General features: G+C 26.4%; 1 protein-coding gene across 12 annotated transcripts in view; it reads left to right on the forward strand.

The window, feature by feature from the left end:
• The window catches only part of scrib (scribble planar cell polarity protein), a 712,308-nt gene that overhangs the window by 412,159 nt on the left and 278,399 nt on the right, over positions 1-21,750 (forward strand). For all 12 annotated transcript variants that reach the window (XM_075292328.1, XM_075292330.1, XM_075292336.1 and 9 more), the window contains 2 exons: positions 1,200-1,379; positions 21,339-21,497. In XM_075292328.1, coding sequence (XP_075148443.1) covers positions 1,200-1,379; positions 21,339-21,497 — 339 coding nt within the window. The remainder of the gene's footprint in view (positions 1-1,199; positions 1,380-21,338; positions 21,498-21,750) is intronic.

The raw sequence follows: 21,750 nt of genomic DNA on the forward strand, positions 1-21,750 counted from the left end.
ATGTTTCCCATATTTTTTTTTTACTAACATTGTGTTCCACCCTAGTGCATTAGCCGACTTAAATTTTGAGTCTATAGATTTTGTAGAAGTCTATCAAATTCTGTCCAGATCGAGTGATTATTAAATGTATGTATTTGTGACAGACATTTACGTATAGCCCCCAACAGATTTGACGGATGTGATATGGTATCGAAAATTTAGATCTACAAAGTGGTGCAGGGTATAATATAGTCGGCCCCGCCCGACTTTAGACTTTCCTTACTTGTTTTTTACTAAAATTGTGTACCATCCTAGTGCATTAGCCAACTTAAATTTTGAGTCTATAGATTTTGTAAAAGTCTATCAAATTCTGTCCAAATCGAGTGATATTAAAATGTATGTATTTGGGACAAACCTTTATATATAGCACCGAACACATTTGACGGATGTGATATGTTATCGAAAATTTAGATCTACCAAGTGGTGCAGGGTACACGAAAATTTAGATCTACAAAGTTTTGCAGGGTATACTATAGTCGGTCCCGCCCGACTTTAGACTTTCCTTACTTGTTTATAATAAGTTTTTTTAGTTCTTCTATTCACTGTACCTTCCTCCTCACGCCTCACGCTGTCTGACAAGATAACATACTCTCGCATTTACACATGAATATACTAACTGTTGACTTAAAATGATACACATGAAAACCTACTTCCTATAAGTTTAAGAGTTTTATGAAGCGAATTGAATTTTCAAATTTATTTTTAAACGTTTTTGTCTTAACAGCTACGAGTTCATACACAATTCATATGAACAACAAAGTGGGACTCTTATGGGAAATATTCTATCTTTGGGAAGGCATTAGCCATGAGGAGGATAGCTGTAAGGGAGAGAGTATTTTTTTTCGTTCCTTGGATGTTTTCTTCCCCTACATGTATGAAGTAATATAATTTCATTTAGGTAGAATTTATTGTTATTTGTACATAGGCATCATAAATACGTGCCCCAATAAAAATACTAAAAAATGGGGAAAATAATTCAATTATAATAAATTTTTGTGAAAAATTAACCCACAGGAAAAAAAGTTTGGGATAATTTTCGTATTTATTATACCATTTAAAACAATTATTTATATATTTTAGTTTTTTTTTTTCATAATATTTTTACAACTTTTATTGATGATATTCCTCCATATATTTTTTTCTTCGTTTTCTATTTTTAGATTGTCCCTGGTGGTATTGCCTCCAAATGTGGAAAATTGCGTATGGGTGATCGTATCTTAAAGGTGAATGACAATGATGTCTCACGTGCCACTCATCAAGAGGCCGTTATGGAGTTACTTAAACCCGGCAATGAAATCAAATTGACCATACAACATGATCCTTTGCCAGCTGGTTTCCAGGTATGTGAGAAATATGAATTTTTCACAATTCTGATTGATAATATTACATGGGTTTAGATTTTTTGTTATTAATTTTTTTATTTTTAACAAACTCCACCAAGGAATAATATGTAGACAATAAATCTATTGCCACACCATAACAATTAAAAAATCCAAAAACTCAATAATACCTTGTTGTTGTTGTTCGACGCAGAGACGGAATATGATAAACTCAAACATGTTTCAAGAGTAAAATTTTACTTTTTCAATGGGATCAAGGAGACGGTTGCTATTCGTGCCAAAAATAATCTACCAGACCCTAAAGAAAATTTTATAACAAATCTCAAAAGATAAAACAAAATATTGCCACACCATAACAATTAAAAAATCCAAAAACTCAATAATACCTTGTTGTTGTTGTTGTTGTTCGACGCAGAGACGGAATATGATAAACTCAAATATGTTTCAAGAAATAAATAAAATTTTACTTTTTCAATGGGATCATGGAGACGGTTGCTATTCGTGCCAAAAATAATCTACCAGACCCTAAAGAAAATTTTATAACAAATCTCAAAAGTTAAAACAAAATCATATTTTGAAGCTTTTGATCAAACTTTTGTGGTTAGTATGAAACAAATGTTTTTCCATCGAATGAATGAATGACCCTTCCTATCATCGACAGTTTTTTTGGACATAAAATAACACGAAAATTAAAGTTGTTAAAGATATTGAATTTATAGAAAATGTTGTCCGCATTTTATTTCTATAGAAAATTTTGTCAAAAATAGAATACTCCCTGCGGGAAATGGATCAACCACAGAGCCGGTAAAGGACTAGTCCCTGGTGTGTATGGACCAGTCCCAGTTCTCGTCAAAACGTATGGAAGGGCCGGTCACTTTAACATGTGTTTGTCATTGACGGGGTAAATTTACATTTTAGGATGTGTCTTGGACTCATCCCAAAGGACACGTCCTTGTACAATTTAGCAGGAGCATCCCGTAGACAGGTCTTCAGGAACCAGTCTCGGACAAACTCTTAGAAATCTGTTTCAATTTTATCACAATGGACTGAATAGTCTACGTGAGCCTGAATCTTAATCGGGCTGCCACTTTAACCTTAATCTGTTTCAATTTGGGCATCCCAATCGAACCGGAAATGAAAAAACAAAAACTTTTAAAATGTGTCGAACAATAGATTATTCTGACAATTTTATTTCACTAAATGTGAAAATGCAAGTACGGAAATAAATAAATTACTATTTAAAAATTGCAACTAACTAGAGCACAGGTACCAGTTCTGTGATAGGTTTGTCAGTGGCAATTTGCACCAATTTCCCATAGGGCTTTGTAAAAGTTTTATTTCTATAGAAAATTTTGTCAAAATTTCATTTCTATAAAAATTTTGTCAAAATTTTATTTCTATAGAAAATTTTGTCAAAATTTTATTTCTATATTTTGTCAAAATTTTATTTCTATAGAAAATTTTTTCCACATTTTATTTCTATAGAAAATTTGGTCCACATTTTATTTCTATAAAAAATTTTGTCAAAATTTCATTTCTATAAAAATTTTGTCAACATTTTAATTCTATTAAAATTTTGTCAAAATTTTATTTCTATTAAAAATTTTGTCAAAATTTTATTTCTATAGACAATTTCGTTAAAATTTTATTTCTATAAAAAATTTTGTCAAAATTTTATTTCTATAGAAAATTTTGTCCAAATTTTATTTCTATAGAAAATTTTGTCCACATTTTATTTCTATAGAAAATTTGATCCACATTTTATTTCTATACAAAATTTTGTCAAAATTAAAATGTGAAAATGCAAGTACGAAAATAAATAAATTACTATTTAAAAATTGCAACTAACTAGAGCACAGGTACCAGTTCTGTGATAGGTCTGTCAGTGGCAATTTGCACCAATTTCCCATAGGGCTTTGTAAAAATTTTATTTCTATAGAAAATTTTGTCAAAATTTTATTTCTATAGAAAATTTTGTCAAAATTTTATTTCTATAGAAAATTTTGTCCACATTTTATTTCTATAGAAAATTTTGTCCACATTTTATTTCTATAAAAAATTTTGTCAAAATTTCATCTCTAAAAAATTTTGTCAACTTCTATTAAAAATTTTGTCAAAATTTTATTTCTATTAAAAATTTTGTCAAAATTTTATTTCTATAGAAAATTTTGTCAACATTTTATTTCTATAGAAAATTTTGTCAAAACTTTATTTCTATAGAAAATGTAGTCAAAATTTCATATCTATAAAATGTTTGTCAAAATTTTAATTCTATAGAAAATTTTGTCAAAATTTTATTTCTATAGCAAATTTTGTCAAAATTTTATTTCTATAGATATTTTTGCCAAAATTTTATTTCTATAGAAAATTTAGTCAAAATTTTATTTTTATAGAATATTTTGACAAAATTTCATTTATATATAAAATTTTATCAAAATTGTATTTCTATAGTAAATTTTGTCAAAATTTTATTTCTATAGAAAATGTTGTAAAAATTTTATTTCTATAGAAAATTTTGTCCAATTTTTATTCGTAAAGAAAATTTTGTCAAGATTTTATTTCTGTAGTAAAATTTGTCAAAATTTTATTTCTATGGAAGTTTTTGCAAATCTGTATTTCTATAGCAAATTTTGTCAAAATTTTATTTATATAGAAAATTTTGTCAAAATTTTATTTCTATAGGAAATTTTGTCAAAATTTTATTGCTGTAGAAAATTTTGTCAAAATTTTATTTCTATAGAAGATTTTGTCAAAATTTTATTTCCATTCGTTGTGTTTTGTTATTGTTGGTTCAGTTCTTTAAGCATTGTTGTTGTTTTTTATTGGAGCTTAAGCCATACATTGACTTAACTACAAGTGTAGCTTAACCAACTGAGGAAAAGAATGTTTGTCAAATTTATTTGGGCAAAGCCCTACAGGCTGCAAGATGGTTGGATGGACGCACGTTTCGGAATTACCACATTCCTCATCAGCATCCTCTACTTGCAGCAAAATTATCAACCAATTATAGGAATAAATTCAGGCATTTCACTAAGGCCGTTTTCGATTCGCAAAAAATATGTTGCCTTGGTGTTACACTACTTTTTCCCTCATTGTATTTTCGCCAAATGATAGTGTCATTCCAAAGTTATTGTTAATTCATAATATTATGAGGGATGCGGGATTCAAAATCTATGACAGGTTTCTTCATATTTTGCAATCATTTTCGAGAATGTTGCATCCTTTTACCCAATCGAAATCGCCATAAACCCAAAGTGAACCGCACTTGAACCTTCCGAGAATAGGTTTATTATAGCCGGCCATTGCCGAAATAAATTTGTACAAACATATCTCTTTTCCTTCGCCACTGTCAAGTCATCAATTTGAGTGCAGTTAGCTGGGTTTATTTTGAGCGTGCTTCCTCTTACTTCCTTTTTTTGTGCTATAGAAATGCTCTCAAAATTTTATTTCTATAGAAAATTTTCGCAAAATTCCATTTCTATAGAAAATTTGGTCAAAATTTTATTTCTATAGAAAATTTTGTAAAAATTTTATTTCTATAGAAAACTTTGTCCAACTTATATTTAAAAAAAAAATTTGGTCAACAATTTATTTATTTCTATAGAAAATTTTCTCATAATTTAGTTTCTGTACAAAACTTTTTTCAAAATTTTATTTCTATAGAAAATTTTGTCCAACTTATATTTCTATAGAAAATTTGGTCAAAATTTTATTTCTATAGAAAATTATGTCAAAATCTTATTTCTATAGAAAATTTTGTCTAAATTTTATTTCTACAGAAAATTTTGTCAAAATGTTATTTCTATAGAAATTTTTCTCAACATTTTATTTCGGTTGAAAAATTTCTCAAAATTTAATTTCTATAGAAAATTTTGTCAAAATTTTAATTCTATAGAAAATTTTGTCAAAATGTTATTTCTACCAATCTACCAAGCAATAAAACATCTACCATTTGGGGTAGAATTCTACCAAAATAAAATTTGGCAACCGTGGGTATGACACGTTTCTTTAGTTAATACAAAATGCATTACATTAGCGAAAAGTTACATTATTCTTATGAAATTATTTCATTGCTCAATTTTAATGACAAATTTCGTTAGTATTTTAAAGTTTTTTATTTTTTTTATTTTTTGTAATATCTGTGAGATTTAAATGCCTACAAATAACGAAACCTTGGTGGAGTATACATCTTAGAACCGTCCATGCCGACCATAGTCCTTTATTTATTTATATAGTTTTTTTTTTTGTTTTTTTTTTTGCTTTCCAAATTGTCGACATTAGATCTCATTTAGATTTATGGCTTCGTTCATTTTCGCATTGAAAAGGGCTATGACCTTTTTGTGTCAATTCTAGTTTTATTTATAAGCTTATAATGGAATACAAAGATAGTAGCCACCACATTTTAACACAAGTTTTTCCTTCGTTTTCTTATTAATTTAATGCTTTTCCTATTTGTTTTTGAGAATCTTTTGGGGGGTGGAGAAGGGGGCTTCCCTTTTTATCATTGATTGAAATGTGAACGTGTACAAGTTATTCGATGAATTCGTTTTGTAAAATGTTATCCTTTTTTTTTACTTTTCTCACTCCTCGATTTTATGCACACACGCACACGTACATTTCGAAATCCAAAAAAAAAAAAACAAAAATTTTACAAAGCTAATACAAGTAAATTATATACCTGTGGAGGTAAGCTTATGACACCTTACAAGAACTGTATACCCAAATCAACTCCTTCCTATATTAGATAGCTTTTTTGTGTTTTTTAATTTATTCGTTTTTTTTATATTTTCTATGGGTCATTCCAAGGTATTAAAAAATTAAAAAAAATTGTCAAAATTTTAAAATGGTCCACTCTTTAAAGTGTAGAATTTTCGTAGGTTTAAATGTAGACTAGGAAAAATATTAACCTAATATGAAAGGATATGCAAACTAAATTTTGCAATGTACACAGAAAAAATATTTTTTTGTATTCAATCACGAAACTAATTGATCCATTAATTTTTAATTGAAACGTCTTCAATTACAGAAATGATTGTATCAATTAAAAACTTAATTGAAAGTCAATTTAAAAAATATATTGATTTTATAAATTTTTGGGATTGATTTTTGTTTCAATTAAACAATCTGTTGCATAAATTATATTTTTAATTGAATATTTTTTTAAAATTCAATTATGACTTTAATTAGAAAAAATTTCCTGAAACTTTTTCTGTGTAAGATTGGCGCTACCAAACCGTCCATTATCTCAAGACCAGGAATGGACCACAATACCACAGAGCCACTTGCATGCACCGTCGGATGTCTTTGTCAACCGCTTGAAGGTCCCCCTGGAGAAAATGAATCAATTCCACGACCGATAGACAATGAAAGAAGAACTTTATTTTAGGAGAAACGAAATTTTAGACAAGCAAAGGTTTCTTTTCTCGCAAAAGAATTTTCTTTAAAGCAAAAAATAAAACAATAAAAGACATTCATTGAATCGCATATCACAAAATGGTTTTTTTGGTCTAAAACAAAGGGGAATTTCGCTTGTCTAAAATTTCGTTCCTGAGGAAAGTATTTCTAGTCCCTGGTGTGTATGAGCTAGTCCCAGTTCTGATCAAAATGTATGGAAAGGAGCGGTCACCATTTGGAGAAGATTTTACCCAAAAATTACCAAACAAACAAATCTTATTTTGCAAAATTTTATCTCTTTACCACGTTTTGTAAAAATTTTATTTCTATAGAAAAATTTGTCAAAATTTTATTTCAATAGAAAATTTTGTCAAAATTTTATTTCTATAAAAAATGTAATCAAAAATTTTTATTTCTTTAGAAAATTTAATCAAAAATTTTAATTTCATTTCATGTTAGCCTGATACCGAAACAGGCAATTATTTTTAGAAAGCTAATTTGTTAGAATTCACCTAAGTGGTGAACAGTCGAACAATTGTATAATTAAATTAATTGTATAATTAAATTTTTAATTTAATTAATAGAAAATTTTGTCAAAAATTTTATTCCTATAGAAAATGTTGTCAAAAATTTTATTTCTATTGAAAATGTAGTCAAACTTTTATTTCTATAGAAAATTTTGTCAAAATTTTATTTCTATAGAAAATTTTGTCAAAATTTTATTTCTATAGAAAATTTTGTCATAATTTTATTTCTATAGAATATTTTGTCAAAAATTTTATTTATATAGAAAATGTTGTTAAAATTTTATTTTTATAGAAAATTTTGTCGAAATTTTATGTCTATAGAAAATGTTGTCAAAATTTTATTTATATTTGTCAAAATAATTTTTTTATAGGTTTTTTTTCAAAATTTTATTTCTATAGATATTTTGTCAAAATTTTATTTCTATAGAAAATTTAGTCATAATTTTATTTCTATAGAAAATTTTTTGAAAATATTATTTCTATAGAAAATTTTCTGAAAATTTTATTTCTGTAGAAAATGTTGTCATTTCTGTAGAAAATGTTTGTCATAATTTTATTTCTATAAAAAATGTTGTTAAAATTTTATTTTTATAGAAAATTTTGTCAAAATTTGTTTCAATAGAAAATTTTCTGAAAACTTTATTTCTATAGAAAATTTTGTCATAATTTTATTTCTATAGAAAATGTTGTTAAAATTTTTTTTATACAAAATTTTGTCAAAATTTTATTTCTATTTGTCAAAATGTTTTTTTGTATAGAATTTTTTTTATCAAAATTTTTTATAAATTTTTTTTTAATTTCATTTTTATAGAAAATTTTGTCATAATTTTATTTCTATAAAAAATGTTGTTAAAATTTTATTTTTATAGAAAATTTTGTCAAAATTTGTTACTATAGAAAATTTTCTGAAAACTTTATTTCTATAGAAAATTTTGTCATAATTTTATTTCTATAGAAAATGTTGTTAAAATTTTATTTTTATAGAAAATTTTGTCAAAATTTTATTTCTATTTGTCAAAATGTTTTTTTTATAGAAATTTTTTTTATCAAAAATTTTTATAGAATTTTTTTTTAATTTCATTTTTATAGAAAATTTTGTCATAATTTTATTTCTTTAAAAAATGTTGTAAAAATTTTATTTTTATAGAAAATTTTGTCAAAATTTGTTTCTATAGAAAATTTTCTGAAAACTTTATTTCTATTGAAAATTTTGTCAAAATTTTATGTCTATAGAAAATGTTGTCAAAATTTTATTTCTTTTTGTCAAAATAATTTTTTTTATAGATTTTTTTTTCAAAATTTTATTTCTATAAATACTTTATCAAAATTTTATTTCTATAGAAAATTTTGTCAAAATTTTATTTATATAGAAAATTTTTTGAAAATAGTATGTCTAAAGAAAATTTTCTGAAAATTTTATTTCTATAGAAAATTTTCTGAAAATTTTATTTCTATAGAAAATTTTCTGAAAATTTTATTTCTATAGAAAATTTTCTGAAAATTTTATTTCTTTAGAAAATTTTCTGAAAATTTTATTTCTATAGAAAATTTTCTGAAAATTTTATTTCTATAGAAAATTTTCTGAAAATTTTATTTCTATAGAAAATGTTGTCAAAATTCTATTTCTATAGAAAATTTTGTCAAAAGTTTTATTTCTATAGATTTTTTTGTTAATTTTATTTTTATAGAAAATTTTGTCATAATTTTATTCTATAAAAAATGTTGTTAAAATTTTATTTCTATAGAAAATTTTGTCAAAATTTTATTTCCATAGAAAATTTTCTGAAAACTTTATTTCTATAGAAAATTTTGTCATAATTTTATTTCTATAGAAAATGTTGTTAAAATTTTATTTTTATAGAAAATTTTGTCAAAATTTTATTTCTATTTGTCAAAATGTTTTTTATAGAATTTTTTTTATCAAAATTTTATTTCTATAGATATTTTTTCAAAATTTTATTTCTATAGAAAATTTTCTGAAAATATTATTTCTATAGAAAATTTTCTAAAAATTTTATTTATATAGAAAATTTTCTGAAAATTTTATTTCTATAGAAAATATTCTGAAAATTTTATTTCTATAGAAAATGTAAAAATTTTATTTCTATAAAAAATTTTGTCAAAAGTTTTATTTCTATAGAATTTTTTTTCAAAAATTTTATTTTTATAGAAAATTTTGTCATAGTTTTAGTTCTATAGAAAATGTTGTTAAAATTTTATTTTTATAGAAAATTTTGTCAAAATTTTATTTCTATAGAAAATTTTGTCAAAATTTTATTTTTATAGAAAACTTTGTCAAAATTTTATTTCTATAGAAAATTTTCTCAAAATTTTATTTCTATAAAATTTTTTTTAAAAATTTTATTTCTATAGAAAATTTTGTCATAATTTTATTTCTATCGAAAATTTTGTCAACATTTATTTCTATAGAAAATTTTGTCAAAATTGTATTTCTATAGAAAATTTTGTCAAAAATTTTATTTCTATAGAATATTTTGTCAAAAATTTTATTTCTATAGAAAATGTTGTTAAGATTTTATTTTTATAGAAAATTTTGTCAAAATTTTATTTCTATAGAAAATTTTGTCAAAATTTGTTTGTTTGTTTGTCATTTTTAAAGTCTAATTATGGAGTCAATTAAATGTAGGTTATTATTTGCGTAGAGTTCTTAAATAAGGTTTACCAATGGAATGACCCACTTGTACTGTAAGCAGTTTATTATTTATGCTCAATGTGTCCTTTATATTAAAATTGTTTTATGTTACTATTTGATTGTTGTGTATATTGATGTTTTAGCTCTAAAAAAATAATAATAAATAGACAAAATCCCTCTTTAATACCCATATGTGTATGTATTCATACATGCATATCAAATGCTAAAATTATTATACTTAAACAGAAAAACCTTATTCGGTCTAAACTTTGAAAATCTTAAATGTCCTCAATTCTTTGCAAATCAATTATTGCTTAACACTTAAGCTTTACATTCAAATCGAATAGGAATCGTATTTCGTAATCCTCTTATTTAATATTAAGGATTATTTTAATTGGTAGCTAAATGTATGTGCTGGTATGCTCAGTGTTTTTATGTAGTCAATTAATATGGAAATTTAGTTGCTTTCAAGGCAATTAATAAGGAATAATGGGATTGAAAATTGAATTGTATTGTTTCATAAATGTTTATACCCTCCACCATATGATGGGGGTATATTAACTTTGTCATTCCGTTTGTAACACATCGAAATATTGCTCGAAGACCCCATAAAGTATATATATTCTGGGTCGTGGTGAAATTCTGAGTCGATCTGAGCATGTCTGTCCGTCCGTCCGTCTGTTGAAATCACGCTAACTTACGAACGAAATAAGCTATCGACTTGAAACTTGGCACAAGTAGTTGTTATTGATGTAGGTCGGATGGTATTGCAAATGGGCCATACCGGTCCACTTTTACGTATAGCCCCCATATAAACGGACCATCAAATTTGGCTTGCGAGGCCTCTAAGAGAAGCAAATTTCATCCGATCCGGCTGAAATTTGGTACATGGTGTTAGTATATGGTCTCTAACAACCGTGCAAAAATTGGTCCACATCGGTCCATAATTATATATAGCCCCCATATAAACCGATCCCCTGATTTGGCTTGCGAGGCCTCTAAGAGAAGCAAATTTCATCCGATCTGGCTGAAATTTGGTACATGGTGTTAGTATATGGTCTCTAACAACCATGCAAAAATTGGTCCACATCGGTCAATAATTATATATAGCCCCCATATAAACCGATCCCCCGATTTGGCTTGCGAGGTCTCTAAGAGAAGCAAATTTCATCCAATCCGGCTGAAATTTGGTACATGGTGTTAGTATATGGTCTCTAACAACCATGCAAAAATTGGTCCACATCGGTCCATAATTATATATAGCCCCCATATAAACCGATCCCCAGATTTGACCTCCGGAGTCCCTTGGAAGAGCAAAATTCATCTGATTAGGTTGAAATTTGGTACGTGATGTTAGTATATGGTATCCAACAACCATGCAGGAATTGGTTCATATCAGTCCATAATTATATATAGCACCCATATAAACCGATCCCCAGATTTGACCTCCGGTGCCTTTTGGAGAAGCAAAATTCATCCGATCTGGTTGAAATTTTGTACGTGGTGGTAGTATATGATATTTAATAACCATGCCAAAAGTGGTCCATATCAGTCCATAATCATATATAGCCCCCATATAAACCGATCCCGAGATTTGGTTTTGGAGCCTCTTCGAGGAGCAAATTTCATCGAAGTCAGTTGAAATTTGGTGCATTGTGTTAGTATATGGCCGTTAACAGCCATGCCTAACTAGGTCCATATCGGTCTATAGTTATATATAGCCCTCAGATATGGACAAAAATTGGTCCATATCAAGTTCAAAATTGTATATAGCCCACATATAAGCGACCCCCATATTTCAATTCTGGCTCCCTACATACCGTGCAAAAGTCCATATCGATTCGTAATTATTTGTAGACTTACCTACACATACTTTTTTTTGTCTAATGTATACCACGTATGGACTAACTCACAATTTAGAAAACGATTTAAAATACCACAACCCAAGTAATTCGATTGTGGATGACAGTCTTTCGTAGAAGTTTGTACGCAATCCATGGTGGAGGGTACATAAGATTCGGCCTGGCCGAACTTACGGCCGTTTATACTTGTTTTATAATATAATTAATTTTTGGAATGTCTTTGTATTAGTTATTGTTCAATTAGTGAACAATTCAATTGCGGAACAAAAAGTTCTAGTTCATTTTTATTTGAAATTGTTTCAATCACGAAAATTGATGAAAATATCAATAACCGACGTTAATTTAAAAAATAATTGATTTAGTTAAAAATACAACGCATTTATGGGATTAGAAAAATTTACTGAAGAAATTAATTGCATAATTTTGTTTTACATTCAATTAAGATTAAAATTTATTAAAAACCTATTTCATTTAACTAAAATAATATGAATAAAAACAAATATATAATATTAAATTAAATAAATAAAATAAAGTTAAATTCGATTGCTGAGTCAATTTTTTATATAAAACTAACAGAAGTTAAATGTAAAAATAAAAAATATATTAAACTTAAAATAAGTTAAATTGAATGGCTGAGTTAAATAAGTTCAAATTAGTTTTAAAAAAAATTAGCGAAATCTAAATAAATTAAATTGGATTTTTGAAACTTATTATTTTTTTAATAACTATTCATTTAGTTTAACTATGTGTCGGTCGGTTGCTCAATAATCGACAAGAATATCCCCAACACTGTCCATCTGTCTGTATATGTAATTTTGTGCACAAAGTACAGCTCGCAATTTAAGTCCGATCGTCCTCAAATTTGGCATAGGACGGTTTCTTGGGACAGAGACAATCGCTATTGGTTTTGGAAAAAATCGGTTTAGATTTAGATATAGCTGCCATATATATTTATCCCCGATTTGGTCGTGTTTATCAACCGATTTTCTTGAAATACCGTACATTCAAATATTTTATGAATCTCAAAAATCTTGCAAAATATCAGCCAAATCGGTTCAGATTTAGATATAGCTCCCATATATATCTTTCGTCCGATTTAGACTCATATGACCACAGAGGCCAAAGTTTACTACCGATCTTCGTGAAATTTTGCACAGACTGTAGAATTGACATTCTACCAATGCTTGGTAAATTTGATTGAAATCGGTTCAAATTTAGATATAGGTCCCATATATATCTTTCGTCCGATTTGAACTTATATGGCCACAAAAGCCAGAGTTTTGCCGGGATTTGCTTCAAATTTTGCACAACGGGTACGTATAATAGTGTCGTTAAGTGTGTGAAATTTTGTTATAATCGGTTCAGATTTATATATAGCTCACATATATATCTTTCGCCCGATTTGGAATTATATGGTCTCAGAAGTCCTGACTTACTTCAAATTTTGCACAAGCGGTACTTTTAACGATACTATTGTAAATATGTGCCAAATATGGTCAAAATCGATTCAGATTTATATATAGCTCCCATATATATCTTTCGTCCGATTTGAACTTATATGGCCTCAAAATCCAGGGTTTTTGCCGTGATTTGCTTCAAATTCTTAAAGGAATACGTTTAGTAGTATCGATAATTGTGCCAAATTTGGTTGAAATCGGTTCAGATTTAGATATGGCTCCCATATATATCTTCCGTCCGATTTGCACTCATATGACCAGGGGGGGCCAAAGTTGTACTCCCATTTACGTGAAATTTCGCATAGATAGCAGAATTATTATTCTAACTATACATGTCAAATTTAGTCAAAATCGGTTCAGATTATATATAGCTCCCATACATACGTACACCAGAGTTGGGGAAATATAATATACTGTTACACATTTTAGACCCATTTTCAATGGAAGTTTCCTCCAATTAACTGGATAGCGTTAGCCGATTTAAATTTTAATTCTAGAGATTTTGTAGAAGTAAAAAAAATTGTCTCCTTTATATAGCTTTCAGCAAATGTGAAGTAGTTGAGATGGTAACACATACTTTGGCCTACATAGGGGTGAAGGGTATAATATATTCGGCCCTGCCCGACTTTAGAGTTTACTTACTTGTTTTTATTTAAATTATTTTAGTTTAATGTAAATTTTATATTTATTAAATGGAATTTAATTTAGTATAATTTAAATTATTTTTTTGTGTAATTTATTTTACTTATCTTTAATTGATTTTATTTTAGTTGAATTAATTTTAAACTGAATAAAATAAAATACAATTATTATTATTATATTTTTCAATTTCAACAAAAAAAATAATAATAATAATAATAAATAAATAAATGTAATTTAATTTACATAATATAAATTAAAACTATATATATATATATATATATATATATATATATATATATATATATATATATATATATTTATATATATATATATATATATATATATATATATATATATATATATATATATATATATATATATATATATATATATATATATATATATATATATATATATATATATATATATATATATATATATATATATATATATATATATATATATATATATATATATATATATATATATATATATATATATATATATATATATATATATATATATATATATATATATATATATATATATATATATATATATATATATATATATATATATATATATATATATATATATATATATATATATATATATATATATATATATATATATATATATATATATATATATATATATATATATATATATATATATATATATATATATATATATATATATATATATATATATATATATATATATATATATATATATATATATATATATATATATATATATATATATATATATATATATATATATATATATATATATATATATATATATATATATATATATATATATATATATATATATATATATATATATATATATATATATATATATATATATCCTCAGCAAAAGAAATCAACAAACATTTTCATAGCCGATTTAACATTATTTTAGTTAATGAAAATTAGTTGACTTTAGTTAAATTTTGAAAAATGTGCACAGAAAAAATTTCTCAAAAAATTTTCCAATTAAAATTTTAATTGAGCTTTAAAAAATATTCAGTTAAAAACTTAATTGATTTAACAAATTTTGTAATAGAAACAAACAACAAAAAAATTTCGCGAAAATTTTTCCAATTAAAATTTTAATTGAGTTTAAAAAAAAAATTAATTTAAAATTTAATTGATTCAACAAATTTTTTAAATTGAAACAAAAATCAATCACAAAAGTTAATAGTATAAATTAATTTTTTAATTGGATCAATTAATTTTTTAATTGACCTTCAATTTCATTTCAATTAAAAAATTAATTGGATCAAATAATTTCATGATTGAATCAGAAATTTTTTTGCACACAAAAAATTAAAAAATTAATTGAAGGTCAATTAAAAAGTTAATTGATCCAATTAAAAAATTAATTGATACTATTATTTTTGTGATTGATTTTTGTTTCAATTAAACAATTTGTTGAATCAATTAAATTTTTAATTGAATATTTTTTTAAAACTCAATTAAATTTTTTCCAATTAAAATCTTAATTGAGTTTTATAAAATATTCAATTAAAAATTTAATCGAATCAACAAATTTTTTAATTGAAAGAAAAATCAATCACACAAATTAATAGTATCAATTATTTTTTTTTTAATTGGATCGATTAATTTTTTAATCGATTTTCAATTCAAAAATTAATTGGATCAATTAATTTCGTGATTGAATCAGAAATTTTTTTTTGTGCAAAAATTAATAGTATCAATTAATTTTTTAATTGGATCAATTAATTTTTTAATTGACTTTCAATTAAGTTTATAATTGATACTATCATTTCTGTGATTGAAGACATTTCAATATTAAAATTAATTTCGTGATTGAATCAGAATTTTTTTTGTCATAATTAAATATTTTTTAATAGAATAAATTAATATTTTTGTCATTAAATTATTTCAATGCTTATAAAAAAAATTGTATATCGATTAAATGAAATATTTTTTTATTTTACTTATCTTTAATTAATTATATCTTAGTTGAATTAATGTAAAAATAAATAGAATATTCATTACTAAAATATAATTTTTTATTCTTAAATTTCCAAAAAAAATAAATAAATAAATAAATTTAATTAAAGTAAATGAAATATAAATTAAATATACCCTCAAAAAACGTCTACGGAAATTTGAATACCCGTATAAAAATTGGGAGCTGGTTTGGTTTGTCGCAAACTGTGACTTTTGCGACATACGTTTACGACGGTATAATACGTATGTCGCAAAAGTCGTAAACCTAATGTAAAAAATTTTGAATTAAAGAAATTGTGAATATTTTTTAAATTAATTTAGTTAGACTCCCCGACAAATGCGATGCAAAAAATGCTTTATATTGTATTTATTCAAAAATCTCTCATTCGCAACTTCAAACTATTCTTGGTATGGTCTATAATGTCCACCCAAGCCTTAGTTGACTAACTAGAATTTTGAAAAATTTTAATTATTATGGAAATGGGCTCTAATAAGCGAAAAATGATTTTATAAAATGCTCTCTAAACAAAAATTCACTTACGCTAGACTTAAGTAGTTTTCCTTCCTTCCAGTTTTTGCAGAAATTATGGAAAGAAAGGATGAGCGAATACCGACCGTCTTGTTTACTGCGCCATTAAGTAATTTTGGCTTGGAGTCTCCAATTGAAATAACTCTATTCTCAAGTTGTTTTTTTTAACACGTTAATAACTGTACCCAGCAAAAACTGGGTAAGCACTAGTGATTCTTTCAGTAATACCGGTAATCAAAAAGTTACTACTTGTAGTATTACCTGGGATTTAAAAATAATAACTTACCTGTGAAGGCAAAAAGTGATTCTTTCTATTAATACCGGTAATCAAAATCATATCTCGAGGTCCGGGTTCGGCTCTACAGTATGCACCGTTAATAGCACCGATAAGTAATGCCAAATTATATTTCAGAAAAAATTTCCAATAAAATATATCTCTGTTTTCTAAAGTTGTATAGTACATAATTTATATTACAAAATAGTATCATTGAATAGATCCATGTCGAGGAGCGTGGTATATTGGATTGGATTACAAAACAACAGGGGTGAGCTCGCAGTTTTTGGGTATCTTTATGGTAAAGATATTATTTTCGAAGAGCTGGTATGCTTGCGAAGAAGTACTTATTTTTCGACTGCTGGTATGCTTGCACGGAAGCACTTTCCTCCAATGTCATGCCCGTGTAAAAGTATTACTACTGATATATGTACAAGGAAGTTGTTACCATTTTGGCGCAGGCATACTTGTACTCATACCTGGTAATAGGAGTTTTTGCTGGGTAGCTGAAGGCACTGAAGTATTTTGAGTTTGCGACGTTAGCTACTTTTTCTACATTTACGACTCGTATATGACGTTTACGACGTTTACAACTTTGCGACAGTCGCAAACCGAAACAAGTAAGGAAAGTCTAAAGTCGGGCGGGGCCGACTATATTATACCCTGCACCACTTTGTAGATCTAAATTTTCGATACCATATCACATCCGTCAAATGTGCTGGGTGCTATATATAAAGGATTGTCCCAAATACATACATATAAATATCACTCGATTTGGACAGAATTTGATAGACTTCTACAAAATCTATAGACTCAAAATTTAAGTTGGCTAATGCACTAAGGCGGAACACAATTTTAGTAAAAAAATATAGGAAATATTTAAATCAGAAGCAATTTTAAGGAAACTTCTCAAAAGTTTATATATGATTTATCGCTAGATATATATGTATTAGAAGTTTAGGAAAATTAGAGTCATTTTTATAACTTTTCGACTAAACAGTGGCGATTTAACAAGGAAAATGTTGGTATTTTGACCATTTTTGTCGAAACCAGAAAAACATATATATGGGAGCTATATCTAAATCCAAACCGATTTCAACCAAATTTAGCACGCATAGCAACAATGCTAAATCTACTCCCTGTGCAAAATTTCAACTAAATCGGAGTTAAAAATTGGCCTCTGTGGTCATATGAGTATAAATCGGGCGAAAGCTATATATGGGAGCTATATCTAAATCTGAACCGATTTCAACCAAATTTGGCACGTATAGCTACAATGCTAATTCTACTCCCTGTGCAAAATTTCAACTAAATCGGACCAAAAAATTGGCCTCTGTGGTCATATGAGTGTAAATCGGCCGAAAGCTATATATTGGAGCTATATCTAAATCTGAACCGATTTCAACCAAATTTTGCACGCATAGCTACAATGCTAATTCTACTCCCTGTGCAAAATTTCAACTAAATCGGAGCAAAAAATTAGCCTCTGTGGTCACATGAGTGTAAATCGGGCGAAAGCTATATATGGGAGCTATATCTAAATCTGAACCGATTTCAACAAAATTTGGCACGCATAGCTACAATGCTAATTCTACTCCCTGTGCAAAATTTCAACCAAATTGGGGTAAAACTCTGGCTTCTGGGACCGTATTAGTCCATATCGGGCGAAAGATATATATGGGAGCTATATCTAAATTTGAACCAATTTCAATAAAATTTGGCACATTTGATTATAGTACTAATTGTTCTTCTTGTGCAAAATTTTAAGTAAATTAGGGTAAAACTCTGGCTTCTGGGCCATATAAGTCCATATCGGGCGAAATATATATATGGGAGCTATATCTAAATCTGAACCGATTTCAACCAAATTTGGCATGCATTGCTACAATGCTAATTCTACTCCCTCTGCAAAATGTCAACTAAATCGGAGTTAAAAATTGGCCTCTGTGGTCATATGAGTGTAAATCGGGCGAAAGCTATATATGGGAGATATATCTAAATCTGAACCGATTTCAACCAAATTTTGCACGCATAGCTACAATGCTAATTCTACTCCCTGTGCAAAATTTCACCTAAATCGGAGCAAAAAATTGGCCTCTGTGGTCATATGAGTGTAAATCGGGCGAAAGCTATATATGGGAGCTATATCTAAATCTGAACCGATTTCAATAAAATTTGGCACACTGGACTACCATACTAATTGTAATCCTAGTGCAAAATTTCAACCAAATTGGGATAAAACTCTGGCTTCTGGAACCGTATTAGTCCATATCGGGCGAAAGATATATATGGGAGATATATCTAAATCTGAACCGATTTCAGCCAAATTTGGCACGCATAGTTACAATGCTAATTATACTCCCTATGCAAAATTTCAACTAAATCGGAGTAAAAAATTGGCCTCTGTGGGCAAATGAGTGTAAATCGGGCGAAAGCTATATATGGGAGCTATATCTAAATCTGACCCGATTTGGCTGATATTTTGCAAGTTTTTCCAGACTCATAAATTATTCAGATGTACGGAATTTGAGGAAGATCGGTTGATATACACTGCAATTATGACCAGATCGGTGAAAAATATATATGACAGCTATATCTAAATCTGAACCGATTTTTTCCAAAATCAAAAGGGATCGTCTTTGAGTCGAAACAGGACCCTATACCGAATTTTAGGACAATCGGACTAAAACTGCGAGCTTTGCACACAAATATACACCAACAGACAGAAAGACGGACATCGCTAAATCGACTCAGAATTTAATTCTAAGCCGATCCGTATACTAAAAGGTTGGTCTATGATTACTTCTTCTTGGCGTTACATACAAATGCACAAACTTATTATACCCTGTACCACAGTAGTGGTGAAGTGTATAACAAGCTTGTTACAAACCATATCTGTTTGAGAAATCTAATCAGATATCCTACCATTTTTCGGATCTAATCATATCTATCTACTCATATTAAATTAGATCTCTCAATTTTTACACGGGTTGCCGATTTTACTTAATTTTAATTCTTGCAAATTATCGGATTTCAGTTAGATTTTGAAAACTGTAAAAAAAATAATTCAAAATTAATTAGTTTTTAATAGAATTGATTTAGTTGAATTAATTTAAAAAAGGATAAAATATAATAGAGGATAAATTATATTTAATTTACTTAATTTTTTTGGAAATTTCAAAATAAATTATATTATATTTTAATAACTATATAATATAATTTATTTTTAAATTTCCAAAAAAATTAAGTAAATTAAATATAAGCAATAAATTAAATATACATTTAGAAAAAAAGTCAACGAAAATTTCTATAGCTGATTTTACTTTTTTTTTGTCAATAGAAATTGTTAGATTATAGTTTTTGCAAAATTAAATTATTTTAAATAAATTGATTAATTTTTCATAAAATTATTTTAATAGAAAAAAATGTATAATAATTAAATGGAATTTATTTTAGTATAATTAAATTTTTTGTAATTTATTTTACTGATCTCTTAATTTAAGAATTAATAAAATTAAAATTTTAAAGTAAAGTGTAATTTATTTTTTAAATTTCACAAAAACAAAAGTAATAAATGTATTTTATTTAACTTAAATTAAATATAAATTATAAATTAAATATATCCCAAAAAAGTCAACAACATTTTTAACATCTTCTTCAGAATATTAAATTTTCTTAAACAACAGGAAAATACATTTAATAAATTTTCTTAAATTTTACAAAAATTATTAATTTACTTGTATCATAATTAATAAAATATTTTTCCAATTAAAATTATTGATAAAAACGAGGTCCCCAAAAAAAGTCAACGAAATTTTTAACATCTTCTTCAGAATATTAAATTTTCTTAAATAACAGAAAAATTAATTTAATAAATTTTCTTATATTTTACTAAAAGTATTAACTTACTTGTATCATATTGAAATTAATAAAATATTTTCACAATTAAAATTATTGACGAAAACGAGCTTGATATCTGTGTTTTTTTATTTATTGTTTATTCAGCAGAGTATGACAACAGACTCTGAGTCGTTAAGTTCTACTCAAAAGTAGGTGTAATAGTTTTGTAGTTTTCAAAAAATTTTCCCGATGAAGTCTTTCAATGAAAAGACGAAATAATGAAGAAAAAATAAATAAAAACAAAAACACATACCTCGAGCTCGTTTTTATCAACAATTTTAATTGGAAAATCAAAATTGTTTTTCCCCTTTCTTCTGGTTGTAATATATATAATTAAATAATATATAATATAAATTAGCATATTAATTAATTAATTATTATTTTTATTATTAGTTTATTTAAAATCATAATAAATTATCAAGATAAATACAAAAAATAAAGGTACTAACAACTAAGGTTTTCGACCTAATAATTAATTAAATAAAGCTACATTTAATTGAAATAAATAAAACCAAATTAAGAAATTCGTAATTGATGTGTCCCAAACTAAGAACAACTCCTGAAATCCCGCATGTTTGTCTTTTTTTCGGCGGTACACCCTAATTTGTGTATCTCTATATATAGTTTACCCTGTTTATGCAAAAACCAAAAAACAAATCACAGTTCTACTTTTATTACAATTTTATTTTTCTCTCTTTTTTTTCCATCTCTTTTGTTATTTTGTTATAAATCACAGGAAATTATCATCAACAAAACCGAAGGCGAACGCCTGGGCATGCACATTAAGGGTGGACTTAATGGACAACGCGGAAATCCAGTAGATCCCACAGATGAGGGTGTATTTGTTTCGAAAATAAATTCCGTTGGAGCGGCCAGACGTGATGGAAGGCTTAAGGTAAGGTGACCCATTTTGTAACTCCTATACCATGCCAAACAGGCTTGCACTCATCCTTGCTGTAATGCCATTAATGTTCTCCCAATCCAATTGTGGTGGGAAAAAAGGAAAATAGTTTTTATTTGCAGATTTTTTTTTAGAATTTGTTGGAATTTTCAGTTGCCGTAGTTTGGTATTAACTTCTCAGATTGCATTTGCCATTGAGGACCAGTTGTTCATGGAATAATTTTTTAATGGCCTTTATTTCTTTGTA

Source organism: Haematobia irritans, chromosome 1 (assembly GCF_050003625.1).
Source record: "Haematobia irritans isolate KBUSLIRL chromosome 1, ASM5000362v1, whole genome shotgun sequence".
Lineage (NCBI taxonomy): Eukaryota > Metazoa > Arthropoda > Insecta > Diptera > Muscidae > Haematobia > Haematobia irritans.